Source organism: Rana temporaria, chromosome 3 (assembly GCF_905171775.1).
Source record: "Rana temporaria chromosome 3, aRanTem1.1, whole genome shotgun sequence".
NCBI lineage: Eukaryota > Metazoa > Chordata > Amphibia > Anura > Ranidae > Rana > Rana temporaria.
Window position 1 is genome coordinate 97,136,125 of NC_053491.1, and position 23,235 is coordinate 97,159,359.

Consider the following 23,235-nt stretch of genomic DNA (forward strand, 5'->3'; position numbering starts at 1 on the left):
CTGGGTGTCTATAGTATGCCTGTGAAGTGGCACGCGTTTCCCGTGTTTAGAACTGTCCCTGCACAAAATGAAATTTCTAGAGGAAAAAAAAGTCATTTAAAACTGCTTGCGGCTTTAATGTAACGTCTGGTCCTGTGCAAAGGACAGTAAATCAAAATACTGCAGGTACCTGCCTGTAGTTGTATGAGAACACCAGCAATTGTATTCAGGTAAGCTTTAGGTGCACGCTGTGCAAAGGACACAGTACACTAAGTGAAAAATACTGCAGCTAGCACAATCACCTGCCTGTCAGTATATTATGAAGAGAATAACAGGAACGGATCTAGCTAAACACAATACAGTGTATAAATATATATATACACAACACCTGGGATGCATATATATCCACTACACACTGTAACTGAAGCTAACTGACTCGCCTGCCTCCCTGCCTGCTCTATCCAACTCAAAAATTTTCGACAACATTTGTGTGACAGTGTGTATGCAAGACAAGTTTGAGCCAACATCCGTTGAAAAAAAAATCAATGGTTTTGTTGTCGGAATGTCCGATCGTCTGTACGTGGGAATTATAGGTTTTCTTCTAAGATTGCCCTGTATTTGGCTCCATCCATCTTGCTATCAACTTTGGCCAGCTTCCCTGTCCTTGATGGTGTATTCAGGGTGATGTGCAGTGTTAGTTTTCCGCCACACATAGCGTTTTTTCTTTTAGGCCAAAATGTAAAATTTTGGTCTCATCTGACCAGAGCACCTTCTTCCACATGTTTGTTGTATCCCCCACATGGCTTCTCCCAAAATGCAAATGGGACTTCTTATGGCTTTCTTCTTGCCACTCTTCCATAAAGGCCAGATTTGTGGAGTGCACGACTAATAGGTGTCCTGTGGACAGATTTTCCCACCTAAGCTGTGGATCTATGCAGCTCCTCCAGAGTTACCATGGGCCTCTTGGCTGCTTCTCTGATTAATGGTCTCCTTGCCTGGCCTTTCAATTTAAGTGGACGGTCATGTCTTGGTAGGTTTGCAGTTGTGCCATACTCTTTCCATTTTTAAATGATGGATTGAACAGTGCTCCCTGAGATGTTCAAAGCTTGGAATATTTTTTTTTATAACCTAACCCTGCTTTGAACTTCTTCAAAACTTTATCCCTGACCTGTCTGGTGTGTTCTTTGGCCTTCATGGTGCTTTTTGTTCACTAAAGTTCTCTAACAAACCCCTGAAGGCTTCACAGAACAGCTGTATTCATACTGAGATTAACCAGTTAACCACCGGCCGCCGTCGAAAAACGGCGGCAAGGTGGTTGCTTAACTGGGGGTCGCCGTTCTGAAACGGCGCCCAGCAGAAGCAGTAATGCGCGCTGCCTCGGGCGCGCACACAGAAAATGACCAGTTACACTTACCGGTAGCTGGATTTCTACGATGTCTTACAGGACGGCACGCTGAGAGTAGACTGGCCACCTGACAGGAAACACAATCAAAAAAGAGGTTAAAAGGCCCCACCCTTCCCATGTGCCTCAGTTTGTAGATAAGTAACCGCTATTAGAACACGGTCCTAGGACCTAATAAAAAAATAACTCCGAATAGCAGTAAATAACAGGGAGGGAAGTAGGCCTGCCGTCCTGTAAGACATCGTAGAAATCCAGCTACCGGTAAGTGTAACTGGTCATTTCTCCCTCGTCTTCCAGGACGGCACGCTGAGAGAAAAGCAAGCAATCTTTGGGCCTACCTTAGGGCGGGACCACCGTCTGTAGGACCTTCCTACCAAACATCAGATCTTGCGGTGACAGCAGTTCGACTCTGTAATGTCTGACGAACGTATTCTGGCTTGACCAGGTCGCCGCTTTACATATTTGTTCTATGGAAGCTCCTGCTCTTTCTGCCCAGGAGGCTGCCAGTGATCGGGTGGAATGGGCCTTGATAACAGGAACTGGTCTACCCGCTAAGGTGTAGGATAAAGAAATAGCCTGCCTGATCCATCTGGATATAGAAGCTTTTGTTGCCTGCTGACCCTTTTTCTGACCAGAAAAATTAACCAAAAGATGAGGGGAATTCCTAAACTCACTTACCCTCTCTAAATAAATCAAAAGACAACGTCTTACGTCCAAGCAATGAAAAGTAGCCTCCTTCTCATTCTTGGGATCTGCGCAAAACGAAGGGAGGACTACCTCCTGGGATCTGTGGAATTTAGTTGCCACTTTGGGCAGGTACAGAGGATCCTGACTCAGTACCACCCTGTCTTCAAAAACCCGAAGAAAGGGTTCCTTAATGGAAAAAGCATGCATGTCTCCAACTCTTTTGGCAGACGTGATAGCCAACAAAAAAGTAAATTTAAAGGAAAGTAATTTCATTGGAATACTATCTATAGGTTCGAATGGTGCCTTAGATAGCTGATTTAAGACTAGGGAGAGGTCCCAAGGGGGAACTCTAGAGACTTTTATAGGGGAAAGTCTGTCCCTGGCTGTCAGAAACCTCCTAATAAGAGGATCCCCAGAAAGGCTCCTGTCCAAAAAATAGGACAAGGCCGTAACTTGGACTCTCAAGGTCTTAGTGGCTAAGCCTAGTTCCACCCCATCCTGGAGGAAATCCAGGATGACGGGGATGTCAGGGTAGGAGATCTGTTTCGCGGAGCACCAGCGCGAAAAGACCCCCCAGATTCTTGCATAGATGAGTCTGGTGACTTTCTTGCGACTAGCCAACAGGGTTCCTATCACCTTTTCCGAACAGCCTCTCTGCTGCAGGTTCCACCTCTCAAGAGCCATGCCGTCAGGCTGAAGAATTCTGGGTTCGGATGAGAGACCGGCCCCTGCCGCAGAAGACCCGCCCGGGGAGGGAGAGGAAGCGGGGGAGCTAGAGCCCAATGTTTCAGGGTGGGGAACCAGGACCTCTTGGGCCACCAAGGAGCGATTAAAATCAGGTTGGTGTCTGAGGCGTTCAATTTTTGCAGAACCCTTGGGATGAGATTCAAGGGAGGAAAGGCGTAGGCCAACCGGAATCTCCAGGGTTGAGCCAACGCATCCACCCCCAGTGAACCCTGCTCTCGGGAGAGGGAAAAGAACCTGCTCACCTTTTTGTTCCCCTTGCACGCAAAGAGGTCTACTTCTGGGCGACCGAGCTGTTGGCAAATCCAGCTGAAGGTCTCCGGGCATAATTCCCATTCCCCCTGAAGGATGGGCTGGCGGCTCAGAAAATCGGCCTCCAGATTGAGGGACCCTCTTATATGGACCGCTAGAAGAGAGGGCACCCTCTGTTCTACCCAAGTTAGGATCCTCAGGGAGAGGGCTAGGAGAGAGTGTGACCCGGTGCCCCCCTGCCGGTTGAGAAAGGCGATCGTAGTCGCGTTGTCGGAGAGGACTAGGACCTCTCGGCCCTGAATTCTCTCCTCGAAGGCTTCCAGAGCCTCCCCAACCGCCAATAACTCCCGGTAGTTGGAAGAAGCCCGCCTTTGCTGGGGATTCCAAGAACCCTGGGCTCGAAGTTCCTCCGTATGGGCTCCCCACCCCCAGCTGCTGGCATCTGTGGTGACTTTGATCGGGTTGACCTGACTCCACAGACGACCCTTTAAAAGGTTCTGGGGCAATAGCCACCATTGTAAGGTGTCTTTTACTGGAACCGGGATACTGACCCTGGTATCCAACGTCTCTTCCGTTCCCCCCCAAGATGAGAGAAGGAAGGCCTGCAGGGGCCTTGAGTGGAGTTGTGCCCAGGGAACTGCCGGGATGCATGAAGTCATCCGTCCCAACAACCTCATGATTTCTCTGAACGAGGAATCTACAGCCGCCACTAGGTACCTGACCGCTGTCATAAGACCCTGTGCTTTGTCTTGGGATAAGACAAGCTTCCTTTCTAGGGAGTCTATAAGAAAACCTAGGTACATCTTCCTTTGTTCTGGAAGGAGAGAAGACTTCTCCTTGTTCACGATCCAACCAAGGGATTCCAGGGTGGTTATGACAGTGGCCAGGTCCAGAAGGAGCTGATCCCGACTCAGGTTGAAGAGCAAAAGGTCGTCCAAGTAAGGGACGAGGGAGATCCCCTTTAAATGTAGAAAAGCCATCACCTCTGCCAGGACCTTCGTAAACACCCTCGGACTGGAAGCCAGTCCGAAGGGGAGGGCCGAGAACTGCCAGTGCTGAACTCCTTGGGCAGAGGTGAGGGCGAATCTGAGGAATCTCTGGTGATCCGGACAAATAGGAACGTGAAGGTAAGCATCCCTCAAGTCTATTGTCACCATGAACACGCCTTCTAACAAGAGGCCCCTGAGACTGTACACATTCTCCATACGAAATTTCTTGTATTGAAGATGAACATTTAGGGGTCTGAGATTGATGATCAATCTGAATTTCCCCGAGTGGTTTGGGAACGACAAAAATATGGGAGTATACTCCCTGGCCCTCTTGATTTGGAGGGACTGGGACTATGACTCCCTGTTCGGCCAGGCTGGCAACGTTCTGGGAAAGTCCAGCGGCTTTGCGAGGATCGCTTGGTAGGTGTGTGAGGAGAAAAATGGGGGGAGGAAACTGGCGGAATTCTAGCCTGTAACCTTCCCTGATGATCTGAAGGACGTGAGGACTCCTGGTTATTTCCTCCCAAGCGGGAAGGAACCTGGAGAGCCTGCCCCCTACCCTCTCGTCACTTGGGATCCTTTTCACCAGGCTTGGGGCTGGAAAAAAGAATCCCACTCTTTGGCTTATCCTTTCCAAACCCCCAGCGCCTGCCGGGTGCCGATTTCTTCCCTGGGGGGGGGTTTTTTCTCTGGTTGGGACGAAAAAACTTCCCCCTATTTGCTCTAGGTTTGGAGGGAAATTTATTTCCTTTTTCAGAGGATCTCGCTAGGGCCTGATCTAATGCGGTGCCGAACAAGAGGGAACCCTCAAACGGAATCGCACACAAGCGGTTTTTTGACGCAAGGTCGCCCCTCCAAGTTTTCAGCCAGACAGCTCTCCTAGAAGCATTAATAAGTGCTCCAGTCTTGGCTGAAGCGCGAACCGTCTCAATAGCTGCGTCTGCCAAATAGGCTACCGCACTGCCGATCACCTGGAGGGACTCTTGAGTTTCTCTAGACTTGGAAGAACTTGCTAGATGATCTAACAGCCTGGAAGTCCAAGCGGCAGTGTTCCTTGCGACGCATGCTGAAGCTAACGCAGGACCCAAAGCGGCTGCATTGGCTTCCCAGGCTCTACGGAGGGAGGTATCCGCACGCCTATCCATGGCATCCCTTAAACTCCCAGCATCCTCAAAAGAGAGATCGGATTGTCTAGAGACCTGAGCTAAAGATGCGTCAAGACGAGGAACTTTAAAAAAGGTATCCTCCACCTCATCTTTAAAGGGGCAGCGGCGTTTCCAGGTTTTAAACTTGGGAAGTTTCTTTTCTGGCTCAGCCCATTCCCTCCGGATAATATCCTTGAGGGATTGATGCACTGGGATAGTCTTAGACTGAGGCTTAATTAAACCCAAATACATCCTGTCCTGGGCTGAAACCTGCTCCGCTGGATGTTGGATCTGCTCAGAGGCGTAAATGGCTGCGAGAAGACCCTCCATATCATCTGCGGAAAATATATATTTCCCAGACCTGGCATCCTCGTCCTCTTCCTCCGCCTGGCTTTCCACCAGGCCCTCTTCTTGAAGAGTGACCTCAGAATCCTCGGAGTCAGAGGAAGGAGCCTTCCTAGTTCGCTGGCGGGAACCCAGCCGCGCAGAAGTGGATCCCTCCTGAGACGAAGGACCAGGTACAGGGGGATCAGACTCCCTACTTTTCAAGGAAGATTTAAAATCCTTGAGAGTGGCGAGCATTTCTGACTGCACAGAGAGAAAATCCTTCATGATTTGCGAGGTCTCTTTCCCAGCTAGTTTAAGGATACACTTGGAGCAAAAGGGTTTGCTATAGTCTGTCGGGAGCTTATCATTACAATTCCCACATTTCTTAATTTTTTTAAGGGGTTTAGTGGCTCTACTGGCTTCCCCCTGGGCAGAAGGGTCCTCTCCTAAAACACAATGTAAAATGGAAAGGCCCATTAGCAACATACTCTCACAGCTGAGGTTCTACAACAAGAGGGGGGGGGGGTAGTGCAGCCATTCCCCCCCCCGAACACAAGGAGGACTCACCCCGGGTGGACTCCTCAGCAGCCATGTCTGTCAGACGGTCCTCCATGATGAGGGCGCCCGGCCCTTCTCTCTCCCCGGCTGCGCGTTGCTCTGCCTCTGCTGTGCTCTGCAGCGAAATGTGGCATCCGTCGGTGGAGGCCGCCATCTTGTAGGGGCGGAGTGACGTCACGCCGTCGGACGGCGTGCGCGTCATCAATACGCGCCCAGCAAGTGACGGCGCCGCTCGGAGCGGCGCCCAGCCCAGCCGACACCACGCTGCAGAGGGGAAGTCTCCCTGTAAGGTAGGAGGGAAGACGGGGGGGGAGAGAGGTACGGCCGCCTCAGAGCACTAGGGAAGCCCTGCTAGCTAGGAGGCTCTGGCGTCCAGGGAGGCACTCTTCTTAGATAGCACTTTCAGCCTCCCTAGACCATAAAGAAGGGATACCCCCCGGGAAAGTGCAAGCACCTTGACCGGACCCAAAAGCACCCAGTACCTGAGGTCTAGACTCCGGGGGGGGGACCACCAGCCCCAGGCCTTAGGTCAGCTTGAAAATAAAAAACTGTTTCGCTGTAGGGGAAACACAATCAGAAACTGAGGCACATGGGAAGGGTGGGGCCTTTTAACCTCTTTTTTGATTGTGTTTCCTGTCAGGTGGCCAGTCTACTCTCAGCGTGCCGTCCTGGAAGACGAGGGAGAAATTCTGTGCGCGCCGGGTCTATGAGACCCGGCGCTACACAGATCAAGGTAATTGACCAGTAACAGCGGTCTTTTACCATGTGATCGCGCCGTCCAATGACGGTGCGATCACAATGTAAACAAAGGAGGTCAGGGAAAGTTTACCTCCTCTCCTCTCCTCACACAGTATCAGCGGGAGAGAAGAGGAGATAAACTGAGTGTTGCTGACCTTAAAATAGTTAAAAAGTGCCCCATAGTGCCACATCTGTGCCCATAGTGCCACATCAGTGCCACATCTGTGCCCAATAGTGCCACATCTGTGCCTAAAGTGCCACATCTGTGCCCAACAGTGCCACATCTGTGCCACATCTGTGCCCAGTAGTGCCACATCTGTGCCACCTGTGCCACACCAGAGCCGCACCAGTGCCACAACAGTCCTATATTAGTGCCACAACAGTGCCGTACCAGTGCCGCCTGTGCCCACCAGTGCCGCCTGTGCCCACCAATGCCGTCTGCGCCCACCAGTGCCGCCTGTGCCACCACGGCCACCTGTGCCCACCAGTGCCCTCCAGTGCTGCCTGTGCCCACCAGTGCTGCCTGTTCTGCTAATCGGTGCACACCAGAGCCCCACCAGAGCCACCTGTGCCCACCAGAGCCACCTGTGCCCACCAGTGCCGCCTGTGCCCACCAGAGCCACACCCGTGCCACTACAGTGCACATAAGTGCCGCCTGTGCCCACCTGTGTCCACCAGTGCCACCACAGTGCTCTGCAGTACAGCCTCACCAGCCACCAGTATGGCAAAACAATTCTTTACCGGTGAGCAGGCCGTACAGCGTCTACTAGCCATGAGCGATGAGAGCAGCGAGGAGTCTGTCTGATTCTGATTCGGCCTATGAACCCGTTATAGACAGTGGGTCCGATTCAGAATCTGAAGAAGAACGTGTGCCCAGGAAAAGAAGGGGTGCTGGCATGGAGAAGCGGCCTACTCCCAGACGCGCAGGGCCGTCCACCTCAAGCGCTGTGCCTACCACCTCAAGCGCTGTGCCGTCCACCCCAAGCGCTGTACCGTCCACCCCAAGCGCTGTGCCGTCCACCCCAAGCGCTGTGCCGTCCACCCCAAGCGCTGTGCCGTCCACCCCAAGCGCTGTGCCGTCCACCCCAAGCGCTGTGCCGTCCACCCCAAGCGCTGTGCCGTCCACCTCAAGCGATGTGCCACTGCAACAAAGCCCAGGCACCAGTAGGGTGTCATCTCAGCCCCAAAGGGATAGGGGCCATGCCAGCCTTCCCTATGGCCTTCAAAACCCCCTGTGGCTTCCCCCTAATTCCGGAGCAGCAAATATCCCCCCCTTCACTGCCCAGCCAGGTGTCCAGGTGAACACCGAAAACTTTTCCATGCTTAATTTTTTTAATTTACTTTTCACCGAAGATTTGCTATCCTTCATTGTGGCCCAGTGCAATCTCTACGCACAACAGTACATAAGAAGTAACCCTGGTTCCAGATATGCCCGCCCCTTTGAGTGGAGAGAACTAACCGTGGACGAATTTAAAATTTTCTTAGGCCTAACGTTTACTATGGCACTTTCAAAAAAAAAACAATTGTACTCCTACTGGTCCACCAAACCCATTCACCACATGCCACTCTTCTCCTCCCTTATGCCAAGATCCCGATATTTAATAATTATGCGGTTCCTCCACTTTAACGACAACGCCCAGTGCCCTCCCCGAAATGACCCTGCTTTTGACAAGCTATATAAAATTCGGCCACTTCTAAATTTTTTCGCTCAACAATTTCCCCAATTATATACCCCTGAACAGAACATATCTGTGGACAAGTCCCTTGTCAAATTCTCAGGCAGGCTGAGCATCAAGCAGTTCATCCCCAGCAAAAGGGCCCGATATGGGGTCAAAATGTACAAACTTTGCGACAGAGCCACAGGGTACCTCTACTCATTCATGGTGTATGAAGGGAAGGACTCCCAACTGCATCCCCCTGAATGTCCAGAGTATATGGGAGTCAGCGGAAAAGTGGTCTGGGATCTGATCTATCCACTCTTTGGAAAGGGATACCACCTTTATGTGGATAATTTCTACACCAGCTTGCCCCTGTTTCGCTGTCTTTACCTTCGGAATACCCCAGCATGTGGCACAATAAGACCCAACAGAAAAGGCTTCCCGCAAAAACTGGTGGATCAAAAGCTCAGACGAGGGGAGTCTGCAGCATTGAGGAACCAGGAGATATTGGCTGTCAGGTGGAGGGACAAACGGAACGTCCACATGCTTACATCAATCCACAACGACACCTGCGTGGAAGTCCCCAAAAGAACCGGCCCAATCCAAAAAGCATCTATGACTATAATTTGTTCATGGGGGGAGTGGACTTCAATGACCAGATGATAGAACCCTACCTGCCCACAAGAAAATCCTGCCACTGGTACAAGAAAGTGTCCATTTATTTTTTTAGTTTGGCCTTCTATAATTCCTATGTAATTTACAAAAAATCATCAGAGAACCCCGTATCATATCTGGACTATCAAGAAGAAGTCATCACCGCCCTTTTGTACCCTGAAAACCCACCGGAAAATATTCGCTCTGATTCTGTGAGCAGACTGCACGAGCGTCACTTTCCTGAGCAAACCCCCTCCCGTGAAACAGGCAACAGAAATCAGAAGAGGTGCCGGGTGTGCTCCAGAAGAGGAATTCGAAAAGACACCACGTATTACTGTCCCGATTGTCCTTCCCAACCAGGCCTCAGTATTGGAACATGTTTCCGCCGTTACCATACGTTTCTACATTATTAGGGACGTATGGTAAACGCAATTCTCATTTCCTGTAATTTCCCCCCACACCCCTTATGCCACTGCACTGAACTGTACATACCTCTGCCTTCTCCGGAACCGACCATGGCCTGTTATACGACCACTCTTTTGCCTAACCCTAAACATACTTCTGCCTTCTCCGGAACCGACCATGGCCTGTTATACGACCACTCTTTTGCCTAACCCTAAACATACCTCTGCCTTCTCTGGAACTGACCCTGGCTTGTTATACGACCACTCTTTTGCCTAACCCTAAACTGTACCTACCTCTGCCTGCTCTGGAACTGACCCTGGACTGTTTGACCACGTTTTTTGCCTGCCCCTTGGATTGATCTTTTACCCTGCTATACTAGTGGGAACACAGGGGTCTCACATATGTGAGGGGCTCCAGAATTGTTTTTCTGGATGAAAAAATTTTTTTTTTAGTTTTCTCATTCCCGGATTAGGGTCTGGTTGCCCGGAGGCTTCAAAGAGATTTGGGTGGGAGAAGCCTCTACCCCTGTCCCCATTCTTTCCTGGCCCGCTACTTGGACCATGTTCCTACCAGGACGAATATTTTGCCACTGCTGGCACTGTACTGACTATGGACAATATTCCTGCCTGCTGCCTGGACAATTCCATTCACTGTCGCTGACCAGTGACCACGTCCCTGCCTGCTGCCTGGATGGGGGCTCTCCTTCTGTGGACAATTGCACTACTAAAACCACAGGTAATCTTCTTTTTTTTTACCCATTACTCAGCAGAATGTATTTTAGGGTGTAATTCTTGGTATGTACATGCTGTGTTAGAAATATGAAGGCCCTTCAAAAATGTGATAGATTGTAAGGAAATTGGATGTGTAATTTATGTCCCTAGAACACCTGATGGTGCTTCTTGGATGTTGGGCCTCTGTATGTGGCCACGCTGTGTAAAAGTCTCACACATGTGGTATCAGGAGGAGCAGCAGAATATATTTTGGGGTGTAATTTTTGCTATGTACATGCTATGTGTTGGAAATATCCTATAAATGGACAACTTTGTGTAAAAAAAATGCGTTTCAATTTTTTTTCCACATTTTCCAAAAACATCTGCAAAAAAAATGAACTGTTCAAAAGACTCATTATGCCTCATAGATTATACGTTGGGGTGTTAGCTTTCCAAAATGGGGTCACTTTGTGGGCGTTTCCATTGTCCTGGTGCTCCAGGGCCTTCAAAAGTGTAATAGGTGGTTGAGAGATTAGATGTGTAATTTATGCTCCTAGAATGCTTGAAGTTGCTACTTCGGTGTTGGGCCTCTGTATGTGGCCACGCTGTGTAAAAGTCTCACACATGTGGTATCGCCATACTCAGGAGAAGCAGCAGAATATATTTTGGGGTGTCATTTGTGGAATATACATGCCATGTGAGAGAAATAACCTGTTATAATGACAATATTGGTATGAAAAAAAAAAATCTTAATTTTGCAAAGAATTGTGGGAACAAATGACAACTTCAAAAAACTAACTATGACTCTTACTAACTACCTTGGAATGTCTACTTTCAAAAAAGGGGTCATTTGGGGGTATTTGTACTTTATTGGCTTGTTAGGGTCTCAAGAAATGAGAGAAGCTGTCAGTAATTCAGGTGTGATCAAATTGTTCAATTTTCAGAAATTGGTACCATAGCTTGTAGACCCTATAACGTTCACCCAGACTAATTAATATCCAAATTTTTTTTTTTTTTTTTTTTTTACCAAAAATATGTAGCAGTATGCATTTTAGGCCAAATGTATGAGGAAAAATTACTTTTTTACAAAATGATATGATAGAAATGAAGAAAAATTCATTTTTTTACAAAATTTTCGTTCTTTTTTCATTAATAGCGAAAAAGAAAAAAACGCAGAGGTGATCAAATACCACCAAAAGAAAGCTCTATTTGTGGGGAAAAAAAGGACAAAAATTTCATTTGGTTACAGTGTTGTATGACTGAGTTATTGTCATTCAAAACGTGAGAGCACCGAAAGCTGAAAATTGGTCTGGTTATTAAGGGTGTTTAAGTGCCCAGTTGTCAAGTGGTTAAAGGGGTTGTAAAGGAAAAAAATTTCTAACTCACCACCGTAATGCAAGGCTTTCTTCCTGGTGTGGAGAAAGCCTCTTGAGGGGGGAGGGGGCGAGCAGAAGTGTCAGGACGCTCACTTACTCACAGCTCCTTTCTCTATCTGCAAAGTAGAGTGTCCTGACTTGCCTGCTCGCCCCCTCCCCCTCAAGAGGCTTTCTTTACACCAGGTAGAAAGCCTTGCATTACGGTGGTGAGTTACAGACAGAAGAACAGGAAGTGAGCATTTCTCAGAAGAAATAAGGACATTTAAAAGCGAAATCAAAAGGATGAGGTAAGTGAAGGAGGACTGCACTAAGGTAAAGGAAGCTATTTAGGGGAAAAAAATATTTATTTTACAACCCCCTTTAAAATTACACACAGGTGGACGCTATTTACTAATTAGGTAACGCCAATTGGTTACACTAGATTTTAGTTAGGGGTATCGGAGTAGATATTTGTAAAATATCATTTTCCTTTCACTTCACAATTATGTGCCACTTTGTGTTTGTCTATCACATAAAATAAATTTACATTTTTGGTTATAACATGACAACATTTTGAAAATTTCAAGGCATTGTATTTCTTGTCAACATATATGTGTCATACGTGGTGTTACACCTAAGGCCTCGTACACACGGACGGACTGTCCGATCGGATATTTTTGTCTGATGGTTGTACACACCATCAAACAGAAATCCACGCGGACACGATACGCGGTGACGTGCGCGGCCCTGGAAGGTCAATGCTTCCACGCATGCGTCGAATAACTTTGACGCATGCGAGGTGTTTCGGCCGAGCGGACATGTCCGGTGAGTCTGTACAGACGACCGAACATGTCCGACGGACAGGCTTCCAGCGGACATGTTTCTTAGCATGCTAAGAAACATTTGTCCGCTGGAAACCTGTCCGATCCGCCGGAAAATTGTCGGGTCGGACGTACAGACGACCGAACATGTCCGCTGAAACTGGTCTGCGGACCAGTTTCAGCAGACATGTTCGGTCGTGTGTACGGGGCCTTACAGGTCCTCAAAGAATTATTTTGTTTCTTTGTGAAACAAATCTTACATACACTAAAAGTTGGGCATTATCAGCTATATCTGTTGATTAATCAATGGTTAAAAAAAACGCACACTGCTCTCTGAATAGCTGCAGCAAGCTGTGCCAATACATCCTCTGTTAAGATTTCAGTCTTTTTTTTGTTGCTGATGATTTTTTTTTCTCAGTTCAGTTATTTTACGTGCCCTCACCTTGGAATATTTTAGATATGTCTGCTCAAATAGAATCATGTTTTGTTTCTTAGTGGCATTTCACACACTTTTTATTATTATTGCCCTGGTTTCACAACAAATAAGACAAACTGGTTTTAAGCTTGATGAAGAATGAACATATAATTGGTCTGTCTGTTCATTTTTTCAAGCCTCGGTTTTCAGCAGCTACTCTCCTTTTTTTGGCCCAAGCAATGCTCTCTGGTGTTTTTGTTACTGTTTCCTCCCCACACTCTGTTAATACTCTGTAAATGTCCCCATTAGACCCCTTTCACACTGGGGCGTTGTTCAGGCGCTTTTGGGCTAAAAATAGCGCCTGAAAAACAGATCCCCTGCAGTCTCAGTGTGAAAGCCCAAGGGCTTTCACACTGAGGTGATGCGCTGGCAGGATGTTAAAAAATACTTTGGAGCTGTGTGTACACCGCTCCTGCCCATTGAAATGAATGGGCCGCGCGGCCGAACCGCTGCTGGTGGTGGTTTTAACCCCTTTTCGGCCGCTAGTGGGGGTTAAAAGCGCTCCGCTAGCGGCCAAATACCTCCACAAAAACTATGGTAAAGCGCCTTACCACCGACGCCCCAGTGTGAAAGCAGCCAAAGGGTTCCTCTACCAGAGTAAAGCCTGGTACAAACATTTTTCATTTGTTCACCCAAAAAAAAACCTGACAGCTCCGGCTGGAGCCATTGTACTAACGTTGTAATCCAACGTTAGTACAGCAATCTCCCCCACTGGGCTGTTGTGTTTCTCCACCACCACCAGAACACTCCAGTCAGCGTTCGGAGCCATTGGCTGAGAGCGCATAAGCGGGAGCCAGTTGGCTGATGGAATGTCAGACAGTTTTTATTGAACCAGTGGTTGTCGTCTGACATTTGGCTTGTGTGTACTATACATTATTCGTTACATTGGGTGCCCCCATCAAGAGTACCCCCTTATATCAGGTGTGCCCACTTATAACAGGTTTCTGCATCAGAAAACCCCCTTAGATCTGGTGACTCCCATTAGTGTGCCCCCTTACATCAGTTGTCCCCATCAGAGTGACTCATTACATAAGGTTTCCCCATTACAGTGACCCATTACATAGGGTGTTGCCATCAGAGTGCTCTTACATCAGGTGTGCACATCAGAGTGCCACCTTCGATCATGTATTCCCGTCAGAGTGCCCCCTTAGATCAGATGTCCTCATTAGAGCACCCACGTACATTAGGTTTTTGCAGCAGAAGACATCTGGTGACTCCCATCAGTGTACCCCCTTACATCAGTTGTCCCCATCAGAGTGCCCCCTTACCTTAGGTGTCCCCATCACAGTGCTCCTTTACATCAGGCATCCCCATCAAAGTGTCCCCTTCCATCATATTTCTCCATCAGAGTGCCCACAGGTACCAGCAACCAATGACTGCTGAGTGGTGGGATTTGACACTTCGGCTGACGGTCCAGACAGGAGCATTGCATACAATACAATACAACTCTTTATGGAAGATGCACCCGCTGGTAACTTCTAAACACATCATGCTAAAACATACTGTCCCTTAAACAAATAAAAAATAATAATAATGATAATAAACATCAGTGTGGTAATGGAACAATTTTAATGCATCTGATCATAACTTGGATCTGATAGTAGTCAAAAGCAAAACTGATTTTTCAAGTTCTCTTCTTGCATAAGCAATCTGGCTGAACTCAAAAGTCAGAACTTGCCGTGGAATTAGAACTCAGTCCCCTGATGATCTCTTTCCACTCTTTCCTCTTCTGTGTAACATACTGGGGTGTAATATTTTGAAAGTTCAGATTATTACCCCCAAGAAAATACTGCTCACACAGCTCTTCAGCCACACATACCACATACATTCCACAATCATAGCTGTTGTGCTGGACAGGTGCCTTCTCCTCCTGGCAATGAGGATTACCACCCAGCAACATCCCTAGGTTTTTTGCCATGCGCTTGGCATGTGGGGCATTAGTCCCCGGTGCAGAGTCGAAATGAAGAAATCCATTGAACTTACGGAGGTAGGCAAGGAGGCTCCAGTGTGTGCCACCTGCTTCCGACCCTGCATTATCATTCACAGGCAACAAAACAAGGTCCTTGTTAGGAAGTTCCAGTGGCTGTAGGAACTCTTTGGCTTCATTCCCACAGCATTTGATGAACTGGCTTACTTCAGGGCTGAGGAAAGCAACTCTTTTAGCTATAGATGGTGCCAAGGATGATGCCAAGAATTCAAAGGTAAAGCCGATGACGTTATCATTCAACCAATGTGGGGCATCGAGAAGAGTAACATCAGAAGAGCGTAGAAGGGAGTCTCCATGACTTAATACAACCTGCTCCATTCTGAAAGACAGGAAAACAAAGAATAATTAAACTAATAAAGTGATAGAAAAAAGCACAGGTGTTTCATCTGCATTAATAACCCGAGTCTCATAATGAATTATTAAACGGTTGTCTTGCTTACCTTTGTCCTACAGGCCTTTTTTTTTTAAACATACAGACATTATAAAAAATTAGCAAGGGAGGAAGGAAGGGGGGTGGGGGGGGGGAGAAGTCACGTCCTGCATTGGTGTCTATGAGAACTACCACACTCATGTCAGCAGTGGGTAAGAGGTATCGTGGGAACAGCACCATCTCTACAAAAACATATTTTAAGTGGAACATTGAAAAAAACATAAAAAAAAAAAAAAAGGAGAAGGACATACATAAAGCATTTCATTACAAGAACAGTTTTATTACCTGTTGGTCCCGCCAGCAGATTTGTTATTTTCCGCTAACTGCAAAACGTCACTTCTGCCCATAGCTCTTAAAGGGACATTTTGTTCTTAGAATTTGCCATTGGCTGGCGCTGCTGTCAATCACTTCCAGTGACGCGGCGTGGCCACAGGAGCGTGCCCGCAATTAATGACCACAATGCGAGCTCTCGCATGACTGTGGTGACCAATTGCGGGGAGGATCGAGACAGCCGCAGAGGGACCCCAGAAGACGTGGATCGGACATGGAACAAACTGCACAGTGGAGGTAAGTATGACATGTTTGTTATTTAAAAAAAAAAAAAAAAAATTCCTTTACAAACCCTTTAAGAGGACCTGTCATGCTTTTTTCTATTACAAGGGATGTTTACATTCCTTGTAATAGGAATAAAAGTGACACATTTTTTTATTTATTCTTTAAAGAACAGTGTAAAAAATAAAAGGTAAAATAAATAAGAATAATAATAAAAAAACATTATAAACGTGCCCCGTTCCGCTGAGCGTGCAGAAGCGAATGCATACGTGAGCAGCGCCCGCAAATGAAAACATTGTTCAAACCACACGTGTGAGGTATGGTCGTGTGATTTTTAAGAGTAAAAGTTTGTCGCCATTCCACGAGCAGGCGCAATTTTGAAGCGTGACATGTTGGGTATTAATTTACCCAGTGTAACATCATCTTTTACAATATAATTTTTTTTTTTACTGTTCTCTTATTTTTTTATTCAAAAAAAGTGTATTTTTTTTCAAAAAAAGTGCGCTTGTCCACTTGCCACGTCACCTGGCCACAAGTTGTGGATTGTCCACTGGCCACATCACCTGGCAATGTCATCTGGCCACAAGTTGCAGATTGTCCACTTGCCAAGTCACCTGCCACGTTACCTGTTCACATCACCTGGCACGTCACCTGGCCACAAGTTGTGGATTGTCCACTGGCCACGTCACCTGCCAAAAGTTGTGGATTGTTCACTTGCCACATCACCTGGCCACAAGTTGTGGATTGTCCACTTGCCACGTCACCAGGCCATGTCACCTGCCACATCACCTGCCACAAGTTGTGGATTGTCCACTTGCCACGTCACCTGGCCATGTCACCTGCCACAAGTTGTGGATTGTCCACTTGCCACGTCACCTGGCCATGTCACCTGCCACAAGTTGTGGATTGTCCACTTGCCACGTCACCAGGCCATGTCACCTGGCCACATCACCTGCCACAAGTTGTGGATTGTCCACTTGCCACGTCACCTGGCCATGTCACCTGCCACAAGTTGTGAATTGTCCACTGGCCACGTCACCTGGCCACAAGTTGTGGATTGTCCACTGGCCACGTCACCTGCCACAAGTTGTGGATTGTCCACAATGCATTGCAAGCAATTACAGTTTTTTTATGTTTTTTTTAATGTTTTTTCATCATTTGCCATAATTTTTAAGGTTTCTAATGTAAAAAAATAGGTCACCTTTAAAAACGCCTATAAACGAAATCGCGGCAAAACGCCGGGACCGCGTATAGCCGCATTTTGCGTCTGAACCCATTTTTTTGCTTTTGAAAAAAACGAGCATAAACGCAACTGCCGAAAAACGCAGAAAAACTTGACTGCGTGCATGGACACATAGGATGACATTGAATGTGTTCAGGGGCAGTTGAAAAAGCTGTCCAAATGCCTCTGAACACGCGTTTACCAGCGTCTCACGTGCATGCGGCCTTAATTCTTGCATTTGAGAATTTCTATGGGACAAAAAAAAATAAAAATGCTTAAAAATAAAATAAAAATATGCCCGATTTAAGCTACAAAGAAAGCTCCAGAATGTTCTTGAGCTTCACACAACTTGTAGTGGACATGTGAACCACCTTTATAAAGAATCATTGATATCTTTTTCCCCAGCGTTTTGGCGCTCTGTGCTTCAAACTACAAAAACGCTGAGGCGTGAATGGGGCCTTAGCCCTGGTTCACAACGGTGCGATTTGTCATGCAAATTGACAGTTCAAAATTGCATGACAAGTCACACCCCATTGCCAGCAATGGAACCATTCAAATTGCTGCGACTCATGTCGCAGCGACTTTGAAAAAGGTTCATGCACTACTTTGTTTGCAATTTCATTGCGACTTGCATTGACTTCTGTTAAAAGAAGTCATGAGCAACAATGAAAGCAGAGACCCAAACCGCACTGATCTGCAGCTTCGAAATCACACTGAAGTAGTGTTATTTCAAAGCCGCACTGGTGTGAACCGGGGCTTGGAGTGAGTAAATCTCAGACACATCTGAATTATAAATCATGCAGAAAGTAAAACCGGTCACATTTCTGTCTTCAGCCAATCTATTACATCTGCTGGTGTCAATATTGTATTTGTATGACATAAAAAAGCAGTAATAAATGTGTGTAGGATCTGAGAGCTGGGAATACATACAGCCATCATATAACTGGAATCATGGCTTCCTCAACCTACACAGCACTACCTCCCAGGCCAGGGTGCACATCACAGTCACAGTGTAGTCTAATAGGCAGCCCAGGACATACAAGGAGGTATAATAGATATAAAACAGCACAGACAGGACAACTCACAGCAACTGCAGCACAGGAGCACGGCACTGTTACATGGCACACACCACTTCCAGCATCAACGGCTCTCACCTCCCGTCCCTAAAAGATGACATCACATGAAACGCTTCTGAGCACTAGAGAGAAGGAAGTCATGTAAACAGTGCAAGAGCGGGGGCCATTTTGCTGTAGACCAACAAATGTCCACAGCAGTGTTTCCCAGCCTTTTTTCAGTCAAGGCATCCTTTAAATCGGAGCTCCACCCTAACATTAAACTTTATTGTACTAGCTTCCTTTTGATGAGTTAAAAAATTTGTGCAAAATGTTTTTTTACTTGCCTTTAACACCCTGTTGCTAGGCAGAATTGCTAATCTGCTTTCTTCCTGGACCGCAGTGATTCCTCTATCCTATGGGACAGATGTTACTGGCGCAAATAAAAATAAATTTGTTCCGTGTGGTTTGCTGCAATCAGAAAAATGTGCAAGTCACTCTATGGTAGGGTGACCAGACATCCCCAGTTTCAGGGGACAGTCCCCTGATTGAGGACACTGTCCCCAGACCAAGTCTGTCCCTGGTTTTGTCCCCAGATTGAATTTAATAGGGGGCAGGGGCAATTTCAAAGAAAGTCAGTGCAGAATTAAAATAAAAAAAATAGAATTACTCACCCCCGCTCCACAGTGCCTACTAGCATAGGAGGGTTGTATTTTTTCCATTATCTGTGCCCCTTTCTGATGATCATGTGCTGGTCAGAGCGCAGGGAATATTTCTTCAGTTTCGGGTGCATGCCCATTCAGCTCCGCTCGCATGTTCTTCTGCCTTGGCTCAAATCCCGGCCAGCCAGCCACCTGCCTATCTCCTTGCCTTCCCTGGCGGAGTGATCTTCCTCCGCTCCCCATCCAGTAAGAGTAAGACTTGACAGGCTGTGAGGCAGGCGGCAACGGGTCGCCGATTGTTGCCATTACTAGTAAAGAAAAAATATGTCCCCGGATTTCATTTTAAAAATCTGGTCACCTTACTCTATGGTGGCTCGCCCAGAGTATACTTAAGATAATATATGGATTCCTCTATCCTACCTAAGACGCACAGACTCCTGGGAAATGAGTGTCATCATTTCCCAGGAGACTGTGCGCTTTTCTCTGCCGAAAACCTGCTCTACTGTGAGCAGATCTGTTATCTGCGTTATTTGAGTTGTCATAACAATGGGGCGTGACGTTCCTCCGTCGCCGCCCATCATGACAACGAAACAAACTAACAGCGCTATGAGCGCCGCTCTACTGCACATGCGCGAGATCGTGAGGTGCATGCTGGTTACCCAGCATGCACCTCAGCATGATAACCAGGAAGAGAAACAAACTGGGCTTCAAATGCCCACACACAACATGGATACGGCCAGATCTGGAGAGAAAGAAACTTAGGCAAGTGTGCACAACGATTACTTTTGGGGGATGGGGAGATAGTGCTATGTTTTGAGGACTATGTTATCTGACAATTACGAACATGCAAAAAAAAAAGCAAATACACTTTTGCACACAGATACTGACTAGTATTCCTATGTTTCCCTTCTCCCTTAATTTTTCTCCACCACTCAGCTAATGTCACCCCAGTGCTAAGGGAGAGAGCCAGGGGAGGGTCAAATAAGGATGCTGTGGAGGCGACAGACATCCTCTTATCAACTGATGATATCATTGGTTGTTAGCATGCCAGTATCTAGAAAGTCGTAATGGTGCATAATGAAAACCTGTGGTTTTGTGTAACTAAAAGGCAGGCTTCATCCACCTGTTGGCTTGCATACAATTTTTTATAAATTTTTAGGCATTTTGCCAAGGCACCACTGAAGAAGCCTCAAGGCACCCCAGGGTACCTGAGCTAGGGTGACCACATTTCCAAACTACCATTCAGGGACACCCTCCCTTCCCAAAAATCAGCTTGTGCTGTAATGAATCACAGCACAGTGATAGGACACAAGAGGCGGGATTTATGACTTCTCCAATCACAAGCAGGGGGCAGGGATTGTGCTTCCCCAGGCATTCCTGGCCTGGACAAGTGATGTCAGTGAGTAAAGCGGTGATGTGGCGGCCTTTTTTGGGGGCATCAGATTGGCCTGGGGGGTTGCTGTGTCAGTTTCATTCCGGGACACTGTATTTTCCTTGAATGAATGTGCCCGGACAGACCTGCAAAATGTGGGACTGTCCCGGGCAATCCGGGACATGTGGTCACCCTAGCCTGAGCACCCTTGTTGAAAAGGCTGGTCTACGGTGCGGTCAGGCTGCTAAAATAAGGTGACCAGATTTTTAAAATGAAATCCGGGGACATATTTTTTCTTTACTAGTAATGGTGGCAATCAGCGATTCTCTGCCTGTCGCCGCCCACCTCACAGCCTCTCAAGTCTCACTCTTCGGGCCCCGGCTACTACTGGATGGGGATGAGGAAGATCATTCTGCCAGGGAAGGCAAGGAGATAGAGAGGTGGCTGGCCAGGATTTGAGCCAAGGCAGAAGAACATGCGAGCGGAGCTGAATGGGCATGCGCACGAAACTGAAGAAATATTCCCTCCGCTCCGACCAGCACATGATCATCAGAAAGGGACACAGATAATGGGAAAAATACAACCCCCCTATGCTAGTAGGCATGATGGAGCGGGGGGTGTAATTCTAATTTTTTTATTTTAATTCTGCACTGATTGTCTTTGAAATTGCCCGTGCCCCCTATTAAATCCAATCTGGGGACAGTGTCCTCAATCAGTCTCCTGAAACTGGGTATGTCTGGTCACCCTATTCTACCATCTAAACCTGCTTATTTGTGCAGCCCAGATGGAGATTCTCATTCATCCACCGCAGCACCGGACCGTGATCACAGGAGGCAGTAACCCTTATAACCCTTATAAGTAAAACTTATCTGAACTATTAGCTAGATTCAGGTAGCCCCGCGCAACTTTAAGGCGGAGTAGCGTATTTACGCTACACCGCCTTAAGTCAGAGAGGCAAGTACTGTAGGCCAGATTCACAACCAGCGGGCTCAACGTAACTTTTCTGATTTAAGTTACACCGCCGCAAATTGCACAAGTTAGTGCCCGATCCACAAAGCACTTACCTGGAAATTTGCGGTGGTGTATCCTAAATCAGTCCGGCGCAAGGCGGGCCAATTCAAATGGGGCGAGTCCCATTTAAATTAGGCGCGCTCCCGCGCCGGACGTACTGCGCATGCTCCCGACGCTATTTTCCCGACGTGCTTTGCGCAAAGTTACGTTGCGCCGAGTTTTGTGAATCGCGACGGGTAAAAAAGAGTTGCGGCGGGAAAAATAAAAGATTTGAAAAAAATTCAAAACCAACGCGGGAACGACGGGTATACTTTTGCATGGTAGAGTACCTTTACACTTTTGTAAAGGTACCCTATCTTTGCGACGGCAAACTAACACTTACGGCGACTTAACGAAGGGAAAAAGCTTTGTGGATCTCCGTAAGTGCTAATTTGCATACCCGACGCTGGATTACGACGAGAAATGCCCCCAGCGGCGGCCGCGGTACTGCATCCTAAGATCCGACAGTGTAAGTCCATTACACCTGTAGGATCTTAGGACTAGCTATGCATAACTGATTCTATGAATCAGCCGCATAGTTAGAAACAGAGATACGACGGCGTATCAGTAGATACGCCGTCGTATCTCTTTTGTGAATCTGGCCCTGTATTCTTAAAGTACTTGCCTCCTAACTTACGGCGACGTAGCGTAAATGCGGCGGGCGCAAGCGCGCCTAATTCAAAATAGGCTGAGGGGGCGTGTTTTATGATAATATGCTTTGACCTGACGCGATTGATGTTTTTTTGGAACGGCGCATGCGCCGTCCGCCTACATTTCCCAGTGTGCATTGCGGCTAAGTACGCCGCACGGTCATATTGATGTGGACGTAAATGACGTAAATCCCTATTCACGGACGACTTAGGCAAACGACGTAAAATTTCCGAATTTCGAAGCGGGAACGGCGGCCATACTTTAACATTACTATTCCAACTATTTGATAGAATAACTTTAGGCCTGATAAAGCGTTACGTAAACGGCGTATCTGTACTGCGTCGGCCGGGCGTACGTTCATGAATAGGCGTATCTAGTGATTTACATATTCTACGCCGACCGCAATGGAAGCGCCACCTAGCGGTCAGCCTAAATAGTGCACCCTAAGATAGGACGGCGCAAGCCGTCGTATCTTAGATAGGTTTAAGTGTATCTCTGTTTGAGAATACACTTAAACTTAGGTCGGCGCAGATTCCGAGTTAGGTCGGCGTACTGATACGCCGACCTAACTCTACCTGAATCTAGCTACATATATACAGTATATATGTACAAAAAGGGAGGGTTTTGTTTTTTGTTATCAGGAAATGTTGATGGTGATTGGTGCAAAACTCTCCCCTTTTGTACATATATATATCTATATATCTATCTATATATCTATATATATATATCTATATATCTATATATCTATCTATATATCTATATATATATATATATATATTTCAGATATGTTTTAAACAATTTGAATAAAAGTTATATATTAATACCAATGGCCTATGGTGCACAGGGCGATGCACCCTCCGTTCGGTTAGAATTCAGTGATTGTCAGCAAGGTGTTCTTTGAAATATTTCAGGTATTAGTTTGTGTTAATTGATCTATTTTACATTCTACAAATATTGTTTTTAGATTTGTTACGAAAATTACAAATATAAGAATAAGGCCATATTTAACAACATTTGCAGTTTATATGACTTGCACCTTTTTGTTTTAAAATGCATATATTTTTAATGCGTGCAATGACGTGCACTAAAGTGATGCACATACTAATGCATGAATAGACATCAATTCACCAATTAAAAATGCATGTTCTTTTAAAACACAAAGGAGTGAATGTGGCCTTTAAATGTGAGCCCAAGGAGTCCTAAACTATACTAATTACACTGGCTGCTAGACTACCTATAAAAAATACATGATGTTCACGTCACATTTGTTTTGTTTTTTTTACGCTTTTTTTTCCATTCTAAATATTTATGAGATGCATCCTCGCATATTGCAGACTTTTGTTAGGGCCCTTTCACAT

At 46.8% G+C, this 23,235-nt stretch overlaps 1 protein-coding gene across 2 annotated transcripts; it reads right to left on the reverse strand.

Moving 5' to 3' along the window:
• Positions 1 to 14,449: 14,449 nt before the first annotated feature.
• On the reverse strand, positions 14,450 to 18,275 carry SENP8 (SUMO peptidase family member, NEDD8 specific). Of its 2 annotated transcripts, none has more exons than XM_040343043.1 (2): positions 18,245 to 18,275; positions 14,450 to 15,205 (listed from the first exon to the last, which is right to left on the reverse strand). In XM_040343043.1, the coding sequence occupies exons 1-2, from the start codon at positions 18,265 to 18,267 to the stop codon at positions 14,560 to 14,562; spliced, it is 669 nt and encodes a 222-aa protein (XP_040198977.1). In that variant the 5' UTR covers positions 18,268 to 18,275; the 3' UTR covers positions 14,450 to 14,559. The 2 variants fall into 2 exon arrangements, with proteins under 2 accessions (XP_040198977.1, XP_040198978.1); XM_040343044.1 differs by having other exon boundaries at positions 18,176 to 18,265.
• Between the last annotated feature and the right edge of the window lie 4,960 nt (positions 18,276 to 23,235).